Source organism: Protobothrops mucrosquamatus, unplaced genomic scaffold (genome assembly GCF_001527695.2).
Source record: "Protobothrops mucrosquamatus isolate PMUCROS unplaced genomic scaffold, P.Mucros_1.0 scaffold_226, whole genome shotgun sequence".
NCBI lineage: Eukaryota > Metazoa > Chordata > Lepidosauria > Squamata > Viperidae > Protobothrops > Protobothrops mucrosquamatus.
In genome coordinates this window covers 854,714-868,543 of record NW_015386302.1, presented here as the reverse complement: position 1 = coordinate 868,543, position 13,830 = coordinate 854,714, and the positions used below count along the sequence as shown (strand labels likewise).

Here is a 13,830-nt window from a genome sequence, read left to right as displayed (position 1 = left end):
TTGGCCTATCCAAATATTCAAATAAGAGAAATTACCTTTCCTGACTTTTCCTTCATTTAAATAAACATTTAAATAATTTCTGAAAGTTGTCACAGTAAACATAGGCAAACTTTTCTACCAGAATTACAGAACAACAGTTGGAAAGGACAGTGGAGGTCTTCTAATCCAACCCATTTGAGCAGGAGAACCTATACCATTCCAGACAAACGGCTATCCAGTCTCTTCTTAGAAACCTCCAGTAATATAATAATAATAATAATAATAATAATAATAATAATAATAATAATAATAATAATAATAATAATAATAAAAATAAAAATAAAGTTGGAAGGGACCTTGGAGGTCATCTAGTCCAACCCCCTGCTCAGGCAGGAAACCCTATACCATTTCAGACAAATGGCTGTCCAGTCTCTTCTTAAAAACTTCCAGTGTTCACCACTTCTGGAGGCAGGCTGTTCCACTGGTTCTCACTGATAGGAATTTCTCCTTAATCATATCAAATCATACTCACAAAGGTTCTGAGCATTTTTTGAATCTAGCACTCTCAGCTCCTTGACTTTCTTCTTAGCTTGGTTCTTTTCTTCTCCACCCTCAGGTTGCTTTTTTGCTGTAAAGAATTAAAGATCTTAGTGACCCAGATAACTTCAACAGAACTGTCCATAACTACCAATCTCTCAAAGAAATTCAGGACATCCCTTAACCACTGAAAAGATTATTAAGAGGGATAAAAAGATGAGGTATGCCTGCTATAATAGATGCATCCAATATCAGGAGGTATCTTTCAAATTTCCCCATACGAAAAAAAACTACAGTCATTCCCCCATTTATTATTTCAAAGCAGTAACTGATCTATTTATGTGCCCATACATAAAGGACTATTCCACAATCCTGTGACAAAGAGGTACACAATTTTTAGATAAGAGATTTGGATAAGATTTAGATAAGAGATTTAGATAAGCCTTATAGAAAAAAGTGGCACAGCATAATTAGAAAATAGAATCTTGCCCTAAGGAACAAAATGGAAGATACATCAACTTGGGGCATTAGAATCACAAATGATTACCAAGATGACCTGCAATAGTGATACGAAGCCAGGAATATACAAAGTGAAATGCCCCTATGGATGAAACTATTCCGTTCATAGAGAAAACTACACTGGGGAAACCATTCCCTTGTGAATAGTATAATTTTGTATGTACAGGAAATATATGATAAAACATATTGATATCTGATTATCTGAGTTTGGACTTGCCCTGAAAAATGGTAGAGATAGAGCACAGATTCATCAGCTCATTAAGAATGACATAGTGGTGACCAGTTATTAGAAATTAACTTGTCACACTCTGAAGAACAATAAATACATTATCACATAAACTTTTATGGATCACAATCTACCACATGAAGTGCATGGAATATAATCCTATTAGATATATTATCACAGCTGTTTGTTGGGGAAAGGACGGAAAAAGAAGAAAGAAAAAGAATTGCTTTGGCAGTGACAAATCCTATATTAGAATTAGATCTGAGTACGTAGTCTTTATTATATTGACAAGAAAAGGAATTAAGACTGATTTCTGTAAATAGGAATTCATGTATTCATTAGATTTAACACAATTTCTCATGGATTAAATAAGGATTATTTTTCTTATCATATTACCTATGTTAACCAACTACTTAATGTAATAATGGCTATGTCACACCTAACTTGATGCTTTATGTTCAGTCATTTCTAAAGAAGCAATTACGTTCTGCCTTCTTTTTTTCCCCTCTCCAAAAGATAGGGTCACTCCTTTGAAATCAGTTAATGAAGGCAAGAGGAAAACAACTTGATTCACTAACAGATTAAAAAAAAACCCCTGAATTTAGAGAGAGACTGAAATAGACCTGAGGTAGCACATATAGCTCTTCTGAAAATAATGTTTCAGGTCCATGTCACAGTAACTTCCTGAAATTAAACTCACTAATGAAGAAACAATAGTTTGAGAATGCTCTGGGTTTTTGTTCTTACTATAAGCCAGGGGTCTTCAGACTTGGCCCTTTTATTACTTGTGGACTTTAACTCCCAGAAATCCTCAACCAGGCACGCTGGCTGATGAAATCTGGGAGTTGAAGTCCACAAGTCATAAAAGGGCCAAGATTGAAGACCCCTGCTATTAGCTGATCACTCTCAAATATTGCAGTAGTCAATTTTGACTCAGTATTGAAACCTGAAATATGAAGAGAGGAGCTCACATACTGCATACTACAACTGAATAAAACAATGTATTAATATTCATCTTATCTATGGGAAAGCATATTTTACTTTCAAAAATTTATAAATAATCTTTCTGATAATTACTGCTTTCTATTTGTTGCTTCCTTATATTAACCCCCACTATGATTCATACCTTTCCTGATTAGCTATATATAGCAAAAGATTTAGTCTGACGTATAATCATTTTCCTGAAAAATAACTAAAAGATATGAATGAAAATAAAACCAACCATTAACATGGTTTGTCAGCATTGATTTGAATAGACAGAAAAGGTGGTTCAGTGTGCCTAAAGGTCATTTTTAACTGCTATTGATCACAAACATATTACTTTTCATGAAATAAAGCTTGCTTCCTGGCCTATATCTGCTGAGTGAACATGAAAAAAAGCAGGAAGCAGAGCCATCAAATAATAGCAGCCTTTGACTCAGCATGGTTCATTCTTCCTGCAAACTCCTCCCTTGTTCAATTTTTTTCTGCGCCATCAATACAAAATGGAGTCTAAAGGGAAGGCAAACATCCTGCCTAAAATGGCTGAATGCGGCAAAGGAAGTTAGAGAATAGTAAAATAAGGCAACAGCACCATCTGGTGCTTACACAAACCTGGTTTGGCATTAAGATACTTTAGGATTGAGAAGCATGTGTTGCAATGGAAACAAGACAGCCTGCTAGCAAATGAGAAATCTGTAGAATCACTATCTCTCTCAGATTTATATATATTCTATTTTTGAGCAACAAATTCTTTTGTAATTATAATCCACAAAGGTCTATATTTGGACAATATTCTGCCAGATTAAATCTTACACAATAATATTGCAGAGACCTATTATTATATGCTACACAAATGCAGTATTTATATATCATGAATTTGAAATTGAAAAGGAAAATAATTATTTCAACTTCCAAATTTTGGCTTTCTGATATTGTCATATTTCAAGAGCAGTCTTGGTAAGCACTGTAGGTCAAGCTGAAAGCACTTACAGAGACTTTAAGAGCAACATAACAGCATTAAATGGCTCTATTGAAGACTTAGGATTTGCAGAAATAAATTTATTTTCCCAACTTAGCCTGCATGAATTAGCCCAGGAAAACTGCAAAATTACATATTTTATTTTGCAGTGTGAGCTTGAGAATGTCCTAAACCTGTCCTAAATCATTATACAGACATATGGGTATTAAGTAAAATACAACTATATGGAAGGCTAAAAAGCAAACTTCTCTTTGATAAGAATATTTAAAGTGAAGTATTACTGTATCAGAATAAAAAGCCTAGCACGTGTTGTAATTAATCATCCCCAAGATTTTCCATAATGGAATACAGAAGAGTTAAACAATTTACAACTGTTAAGGTACCAGATGGAGGAGTTGCATTAGAATGTTAAGTTCTGACTAGATCTCCCTCCCTTCTCTCCACCACCACCACCACCACACCATAGATAAAGCTGATAAATCCCTTTGATTACACTTAATTCTCTAAAATACAGTCTGGATGCTGTTAAATCTTCCTAGTATGGGAGATATACTATAAAAAGAAAGAAACAGATGGAAAAAAACAAGATGCTCTGGCAGCCAAGCAAAATCTTTTATCTGAGGAAAAGGAACACACACACACACAGTTTGTTTTCTTTGTTCCTGAGAAATGAGGCCAGCAGAAAGGGAGGGGGCAGAAGGGGGAGGAGGGAGGGGAGGAAATGGCCACCACCCTGATGACACAATGTCAGGAGATCTCATCTTCCAATCCAGTAGCTCTGACATCACCACCCTGAAACTGAGCCAAAGTTACTCAACTGCGCACATCTGGTGGATGATAAAAACACTGCAAGAAAATTTAAGAAAAGCTTTGAATTATGCTTTATCAGTGCAAGAGGCACAAAACTGGAAAACAACAGCCTACCTAGAGTTTATTAGGGGTATCTCTGAGCATTCTAAAGTTATTCAAAAACAAAACTTACATGCTAATTATAGACCACTTATCAAAAATGGATAGCCTTGATTATTCACAGATGAACAAATGTATACATATGCAACATATTCAAACTTTCAATTATAGAAATAGGTTAGTTCACACAAGATACTTTGCAAACAAAATTAATCAAACTCCACTTATTGAGCAAATAGGACACACTAATTCTTTAAGTGAACATTTTAAATGAATTGTATGAACCAATTCATATAGTTGTTGACAGATTTGTCATGCCTGTATCAATGCAGCAAATAATGGTAAATAGGCCAATCATTTATTATAGCATAAACCAAATTATATCAACATTTGTATGCTCGTTTTGAGCCTGTTACCAATAACATTTCTTTAGAAAAGAAATGGAATGAAATTAATTATGAATATATGGGTCTATGCTGCAATTCTGTATTTCAATGTCTTACATTTTATGTTCCCCCCCCCCCAAAAAATAAAAAAATAAAAAATACAACAACGGCATAGGAACAATTTCATCTGCAGCTTCTTTCTTGACAATTCTGCTGATACCTGCATGAGGCTGTGCAAAGCATCTGGAAAAGATGCAAACAAAGCTCCTCTTCCCATAATATAAAAGCAGTTGCATCTTTGCTAACTTGCAAGATCTCTCTGAAAGCTGTTTCAAACTACCTATATCTGCATGTGGCTGAACCAACAACAGAAATGAAACAAAGTGGCTGTATTGCACAAGTATACCCAACCTAGGACTGACCTAGGGTGAATTTTAAATAGGGATAATTTTTAATGATTTTAATAAGAGACACAGCTACAAATATTTGGTTTTTAATTGGCTTTTATTGGGGAAATGTACTATGTTGTTTTAATATGCTGTGAGCCGCCCTGAGTCCCGTGGGGAGAAGGGCGGCATATAAGTCTTAAAAATAAATAAATAAAATAAATAAACTGAAGCAGCTGCATGAGCCTTACAAAGGATAAGGCTATTTTAATGATCCGAAAAGAGGTAGTTCGCTTATATTAAAGCAAACTGGAAAATATCTTTTTTCAAACATTTTGTCCAACCTTTGCATACTCACTTTCAGTAGTAATTTCCTTCATAAAAAAGTTACTATAAAAGTATTTATTTTTCCAAATATACAGGAAAATACTTGTCAAAGTGAGGCAAATGTTGGGATAAATACACTATCAAACTATCTACAAGATGCCTTCACTTCCTATCTTAATCCAAATAGCCAAATAATGTACGGTAATTTGGCCTATGAGAGAATTTATTTATTTACTCACATACTGAGATATTAGGCATTCTTCTTTAGTCTTATCTTGAAATTCACCAAAGCTTTACCCCATTGAACAAGTTATGTTATATTTGAGGGAGATAGGCTCTACAGAAATGTGAAAAAAAATATTGCTACTAATGTTTGGAAGAAACTATAAATGAATGCACCAGAAGAAATAGTTATTACTATGAAAATGTTAAAGAAACTGCTACAAAATGAAAGGGCACACTCACAGTAGCCTAGAGTCCCAGCCAAACCTGAATCCTTCTGTATTTTTTTACCCATTAAGTACACAAAGGGGGAAAATGGTACAACTGAAACCTAGACATATAGACACACACAAACATACCAAGAAATGCTTTAGTGCAAATAATGGAGCATAAAACTATAGCAGATCAAGGATACAATTACACACCTGCAATTAAATTTATCCCTATTCAAAATGGGTACGAATGAGCTGTTACGTTTTATAGTAAGAGAACAGATAATTTTTTAAAATTATATTTCAGTAACATACTACATCTTACAAAGTATTTGGCCTTGTACACAGAATTACAATAATTCCTTAATAGTCATGGAGTGCTCTGTGGCACGTCCCTCCTACTACAAGGTAGACTATAATATGCATACTGTTGTATTTTGAAGACAGCTTTAAATGATACTCAGTCTTATATTTTATATTATCCATTATGTCGTATCTGCCCCTTCTTCAGATGGAGCACATGGAGGCATAATATATAAAGAAACCTAATTAATTTTATTAATTTTATTTATTCAATTTTTATATCTGCCCAATTTAACCAAGTATCTCTGGGTGGTTTACAAGCCTAAAATTTTAAAACAATTAGAACAATTTAAAAGACATTAAAATAATAAAACCATCCACAAAATAAGTATAATATAAACAGCAGTCGTGATGATTAATCAGCTAATAGTAAAGCCAAGTAATGCAGCCCTTCACACATTCCGAGCCACAGACCAGGATACATGGCCAAGGTTTTAGAGCTTTGTGGAAAACTAACAGGGTTAGGGCGATTCTAATCTCTAAAGGGAGAATATAAGGCAGAGGCTACAACTGAAAAAGCCCATCTTCTAGTTCTAACAGTGAGCACTCTTTGGCTGACAGAATCTGCAGTATGCCCAATCTGTTAGATCTGATCAGACAGGTAAAAACTCTTGGAAAAAGACATTCTCTCAGGTAATCCAGTCCCAAGTCATGCATGAATTGTAAATTCATACTGATAAACAATATATTATCATGTTATCATGCTAACCTGTCCAATTATAACTCCTTTTTGCGGGTCTGGATAGTTGTATCAAATGGAGACTACAGAAGTGAAATCCTCTTCAGACAGATTCAAAACAAAACAAAGTTTCTCTAACAGAACTACATTTCACCTCTGATACTATTTTGTTACAAGAAAAAGCCTTTCAAACTAGACAATGTTGTACATATTACAAAAGCTATTTTCCAATTTACATTTTTAGAGACCATTTAGAGAACTGCCCAGAAAGATGTATGTTATGGTATGAAAATGATGGATGAAATATATTATACTTTTGCCCAAAAATCTGAAATGTTTTAATACTCTAGTGAAATTAGTGGAAAGTAAAATATCTTCCCAGGACAGCAAAACAGTAATTATTCTATACTTGTTTGTGGCGGCATGCTACTTTTCCTGTTCCAGTATCTAAAAAACTTTCAAAAGAAGAAGGATATAGGCAGGCATATTCTTTCTTTTCTAAAACAATACATGTCTAAGAGTAGGCTTCTCATCTTTTTCATCTATTTTGCAAGACCAAAGAGAAAGTCTAGGTCAGGGGTAGGCAACCTTGGCTCTTTTATGACTCGTGGACTTCAACTCCCAGAATTCCTGAGCCAGCTATGCTGGCTCAGGAATTCTGGGAGTTGAAGTCCATGAGTCATAAAAGAGCCAAGGTTGCCTATCCCTGGTCTAGGTGGAAGAAAAGTCTTTAAAAGAATGAAGGGAAACAAGCATTATTTTCCCACCAGCAGGTGGCATCCAAAGCACATATTTGAAAGATTCTTACTCACATTAGGAATGAGAGAAATTTCATTAACTGTATTTTGGAAGCTTGCACAAACTTTTAGCACAATTATAAACACAATATTCCATATTATTAGAATGCAAAAAAGAAACATCTACATTATGCTTTTGAATTGTTACTAAATTAACAATTTGTCTTTGATTTCTTTTTTCATTGGTATTTTTAAAGCAAATACACAAATTGTAACTTCTATATTATAACACTTTCCTTTTTAAGCTATCATCATCATCATTGCCAGAATTACATAATGGTTAACTTCTTCCTTATTATGAGAAAAGAAAAGGGAGAGGTTGAAAAGAGAAGTTGCTGATTTTAAATCATAACAGAAACAAAACTGTTCAATCACAAGCAACTAAAGCTAAAAGTGAGCACCCCAGTGTAAAAAGGAAGATCAGAGAGGAGGAAAACAATAAATAAGTTTCAGAGGATTCTAGGATGAAGAGATAATTAGAAAATAAAGTGCAGACTTTAGAGAACAACAGAATAAAAAAAATAGAAAAGTAGATAACTGAAGAAAGTCACATTTAAGTATAAACTAGTGCTTCCTAAACCTTTTCCCTCATTATCCAAAACTGCTTATTGGAATGTTCTTTTTACCGCTTATCAAAAAGTCATTTTCTTATAACTGTCCCTGTTTTGATTAAGTAATGAGTTTGTGGATTGTTACCCAAAAAACCCCCACTTTCACCCAATTTTGGATAATTTACTCAAGGTTTGAGATGCTCTGGTCTAAACTGTCTGAATTCTAATTTTAATTAAATTAGTTAGGTAATTTGTTAGGAATATATGAAACGTATAGAAAATATTTTTGTAATATTCAGTTTTGTCCACTAGAGGGTATATATAATTTTTCAAGTTATTTTCTACATGAAACATTAGGGCTCTAATTTCCCAATCAGAAATTAGTATATATATAAAACACTAATATACAACTGCATTAAGGAAACACACGCAGAATATGATATTATGAGCAGCTAGTATATGCTGATTTGTTTTGTACCTTTTATGGGTACAAAAGCAAGAAGGAACTGAAGACTAAATTATATGAACATAGGCAAAGGAAGGTCAAACGGTTCCACCACATCTTCTGCTACAATTGAGCTAGCTTCTACTTTTTCCCTAAAAATTAATAATGCAAGAAGAGACCCAGGGTTGAAGTCTACCTTTAGCCATAAAAACTCCAAGTGACTGTAGACTAACCTACTTTACAGTTGTGGTTGTGAGGATAAAATGAAGGGAGATCATAATGGAAGCTGCTCTGAACACTTGGAAGAAAGATGGGACATAAACCTAATAAATGAAAAAAAAATCCCTATCCAAAGCCCTAAGCTCTTTGTGAATCAATACCACCAGCTGAATGTCAGAAACAGGGAGGCACCAAAGTGCATAGCAGTACATGTCAGGCAAAGATCATTAAGAATATTTTTTTCTCAAAACAATCTAGAATACCTGGGCAACCTTGGAACTAGATTTGACTAGATTTGTACCAGTTGAGTTAATGTCCTGCATGCCTGGAAGACATCTACTTTATAAAGTAAATATAAATAATGTAATATTTGTTGTTTGTGAGATGGATTACCCTTGAACTTTGACTGCCAAGCTGTTTACCGTGGTGTATACATCCTTTGCTATCTAAACCTGGAGCTTTGTCCTTGCTTTGCTTTTGGAACCTTGTCTAGAATTTTTAAGGATGACCTTAACAACGGTTGCTTAAAATTACTTAGATGACCAAGATTGCATACAAATTGATAAATAAATAAATAAAATGTGTTTAAATACATTTATTTTTTTGTATGTCTTTTTTATTGTGAGAAACCCTTTGGGAATCTGGATATTGATTTTATGACTTTTCTTTTGTTATTCTCAGTCATCCAGGTCATAGTTGTCCCAAAGATGCTTTTTCACGAGGCAAATGGACTTGTTTTTCTTTGAAGAAGTTTCACTTCTCATCCAAGAAGCTGCCTCATGAAAAAGCATCTTTGTCAACTCTAACTCTAACCTTCCCTACTTGTCCCATACAACCCCTTGCCAGCATTTTTTTGTATACAAGTATTTTATCTAGCTTCAGCTTCTCTGGTATTTGTCTGAGAAATAATATAACAGAACAACAGAGTTGGAGGGGACCTTGGACATCTTCTAGTCAACCCCAGCACAAGCAGGAGACCCAATACCATTTCAACAAGTGGCTGCCCAGTCTCTTCTTAAAAACCTCCCAGCAATGGAGCACCCACAACTTCTGAAGACAAGCCATTCCGCTGGTTAATTGTTCTACCTTTTGGTAAATTTCTCCTTAGTTCTACGTTGCTTCTCTTCTTGATTAGTTTCCATACATTGTTTCTTGTGTTGCCTTCTGACACTTTGGAAAATAGGCTGACCCCCTCTTCTATCTGGTAGCCCTTCAAATATTGGAATACTGTGGCCTTCCGGTTCTGCGCAGCTAGTGCTACAGCTGAGGGATCGAGACGATCCGAGCCGTACGGTTGATTTCTCTCTGTTTGGGGACCCTAAATGGGTCCAAAGCCACCCTGGAGAGATGGCAAGGAAGGAGGGAAGCCCCGCCGATCCTGGGGAGACGGTGGTCGATCCGGACATCTAGGGAAAGCTCTCCAAAAAGCAACAGAAGAAAGGCTAGCATCATTCGTGATTCTAGCCCAAGCTACATGCAGCCAAAGCCAAAAAGCATTAAACTAAGCGTGATTGTAAACAGCGTGAGTGAACTGGGTAAGAATATTGATTTTCTCTCGTCTACCTGACTGATTTCCTGAAAAAAGAAAAAGAAAAAAACCCAGAAGTAAAAATCCTCCGAAAGTGTGGGGGGATGTCTTTGTTTCACCCTCCTCTAAACGAAAACGGCGAATTAGTTTATGGGGGAAAAAATACAGAAAATTGAAAGATGGACTGGTGCTGACATCTAGTGGTGGATGAAAATACTGCCCTAAATACACAGCCCAGAAAGAAAAGCCTGTTGTCATGACCTTCAGGGCTTTGATTAAACAAAGAGCAGCTGTAACAAAAGAAAAGAAAACATTGTGGACTATCTACAAAGTGTGAACTATAAAACTTAGAAAAAATTGACCAAATATTGGAATACTGCTATCATGTCTCCCCTAGTCCTTCTTTTCACTAGACTAGACTTACCCAATTCCTGCAACTGTTCATCTTCTTTGTTGGTCTTCTCTGCACTCTTTCCAGAGTCTCAAGTTCTTTTTTATATTGTGTTGCCCAAACCTGGATGCAGTATTCCAGGTGTGGTCTTACTAAGGTTTTATAAAGCAGTACTAATACTTCATGTGATCTTGACTCTATCCCTCTGTTTATGCAACCTAGGATTTGCATTTGATTTTTTGGCTGCTGTCAAAAAAGTGATTGTTTTCTAGGGCTTCAAGATCCCTCTCACAGACTGCTTTTGAGGTTAGGTTTCACCTAATCTGTACTTGTACATTTGGTTTTTCTTGCCTAAGTGTAAGACCTTACTTTTCTCTACATTGAATTTTATTTTCTTGGATAGGGCCCAGTGTTCAAGTCTGTCAAGTTCCATCTGGATCTTGAGCCTATCATCTGGGGTGTGGACTATTCCTGCCAGTTTAATGTCATCAACAAATTTGATGAGTTCCCTTTCTATTCCCTCATCTAAATCGTCTGTCTGTCTGTCTGTCTATCTATCTATTTATATGTTATAAATCGTCTGTCTGTCTGTCTGTCTATCTATCTATTTATATGTTATATGTCATATCATTATGAATGACTGTAACTACTGCAAAATTAAGTTTTATATACTTGATTGTAATTGGCTTATATTATAAATATCTAATACAGAAAAAACATGTTAAAAACAAAATAAGACATGAATAAATATGAAATATTTATATTACTAGATGATAAATTTGGGAAACCATATATACTCTATAGATGAAAAGTGTGTATTATTGAAATTAATTGTGAGCTTCCTGATGGTCTTTGAGCTTGGTTGTTTTCTTGCAGACGTTTCATTACCTGACTAGGTAACCAGTAGCATTAATAATATGATAATGTTACCTAGTCGGGTAATGAAACATCTGCAAGAAAACAACTAAGCTCAAAGAGCACCAAAGACCCCAGAGAGGTCAACCCTTAGCTACAAATATTCTCTGAATTCATTTTAAAATAATCTGAATTTAGGGTTATGTAGTCAGTAATCCACTTTGCAAATAATGTATGTGCTTTCCACAGTGGCACCTTGGTTAAGTTTTATCATTCATGCAATCACTGAATCTCAAGATGCAAATGTTTCTTCTAAGACTATTGTTTTCTGTAGATAACAGAAGGGCAGAAAGTAATTTGAGATCTAATACGCTAATAATCGTGAACATGTAGGCATGTTCATTTCCCCCTCCTTTTGAAATGTATAAAAGAGTGCATCTTTTTCTCTGCAGGGGTATGTCTCTCACTATTGTTTTAGAGGAGATCCTCTCCAGTATGTACTATCTAATAAACACTACAGAGAGCTTGATTATTTGCTTTGGTTCCTGTTTTCATTCTACAGAAACTGGCATCAGAAAATTCACAATTTTCAAGCTGTAACCAGATGACAACAGGGTGCCATATAGAGTGAGTATTATGGTGAGTTTGATCTCATGTCCCTTCCTGCTGCCACATGAGGGCACCATTTGTGTGTGTAAGGCAATAAACTATGCCTAAAAGTCTATTTTGGATAGGGAGGTTTGTTGGATGAGTGTGACCCTCCTAATTTTCAGCTGCCCCTGGCCCTGATGCGAGCTCAATTTATTTTCCCCACAAAAGCATAAACCATCCTTAACACATTTCTGTCTTTAGTGTACATCAATGAAGTTCTTACTTTATTTGGTAAATTATATAGCTGCCTATCTCACATTCCTTACTTATTGTTGCTCAAAGTAAGTAACAAAATGTTACTTACATTTGGTCTGTGCAGTTGAGAAACGAAGTGTTAGCTTGGCAAAAAGATCATCATTCTCATAACGATCCTCCTTAGCTTTCACCCAGAAACAGCCTTCAGATAATTCCTGTACTGTAATCTGTAAAGGTTATATATAACATGACATAATCCATATAAACACCATTGCACATTCCTATTGCAGTTTATCTGTTCTGTACGTATCTTTAAGCAAAAAGATTTTATGCCTGTTGGCAAATATGCTATTGTTCATAAGCTTTTATCAAACAGAAACCATTTCATCAAAAGTAAATAGTGTTAGTCTGGAGATAATATTGCTGAATTACATTTATCAATTTATGGGATTAATTTATTATGCATTTTTCATTTCATCATAAAATACAAGAGGCAGCTACCTTTCTACCCATAAGAATGGGGTACAAATAAAAAAAAAGAATAATATAATTACATGCTTAATGCCAGCTCTTTATTTCACTACTAATAAATAGAATAATTAAGCAGCAGAAAATCAAAATTAGTTCTAATTAGCGGAGACAAATATGCAAGAAAATGTGTCTCAAAAACTGGCAGGCATCAAAAGATTTTAAACAGAGAAACTAATGGAGAAATTTCCAGGATGTATATATTACCCCACATTCTAACCAATGATTTTTATACTTCTGCAAGCCTTATAAAGTTCCATTCAGTAACAGATAAGCCTTAAAATATTCTGGCCCCATTATATACGGTTAGGGTATGTACAATTATCTTTTCCAATTCAGCACATCTGATAAAGATATTCACACAATATCTAAAAGCTTAGACCACAATACTTGTGCTACTGTTTAAAATTCATATCTATATATAATTTCACTCTGTAATCCATCATATTTAAATGATTGCTATAATTATTTCTAAAAAATTAAAAGCAGTATCTTAAATATCAAAAGAAACATTTCACTATTTTAAGATTATTCATAGAGGTAAATTGACCTATTTATTAAGTACCTAAAATACATCCAACTTTATATGTCATAAAATTCTGCAAAATGAAAATTAGTTTTGCAACAATCAGTAATAAACATTTTCTAGTCCTCAGCATTCAAAATCTTGAACACAGAGTAATTAAGGGGAAAAAGCACTGGTAGACTGAGGAGTTTGGAAAAGGAAACATTGACAATGGGAAAAATATATCTAATTATCAATTACAAGAAATCACCTTGGACCAGTTAGTTCTCCTAAGTTGAACTTCTGGTTTGTAAAGCTTCTTGGGAGGCAATCCAAATGGAAGAGCTGGAGTTGCCATAATTCCAAAACCAGATAGAGTGGGAGGTGGTGGTGGTACTGGTATCCCAAACTGAGACAGAGGGGGCAACCCTGGCATACCGGGAAGAGGTGGTGGGGGAGG

At 34.9% G+C, this 13,830-nt stretch overlaps 1 protein-coding gene across 1 annotated transcript in view; it reads right to left on the bottom strand.

Moving 5' to 3' along the window:
• The window catches only part of DIAPH1 (diaphanous related formin 1), a 92,317-nt gene that overhangs the window by 38,589 nt on the left and 39,898 nt on the right, over positions 1 to 13,830 (bottom strand). The window contains exons 17-19 of the mRNA XM_029286737.1: positions 13,642 to 13,827; positions 12,447 to 12,564; positions 512 to 607 (exon numbers count right to left, since the gene is read on the bottom strand). Of these exons, the coding sequence (XP_029142570.1) occupies positions 512 to 607; positions 12,447 to 12,564; positions 13,642 to 13,827 (400 nt within the window). The remainder of the gene's footprint in view (positions 1 to 511; positions 608 to 12,446; positions 12,565 to 13,641; positions 13,828 to 13,830) is intronic.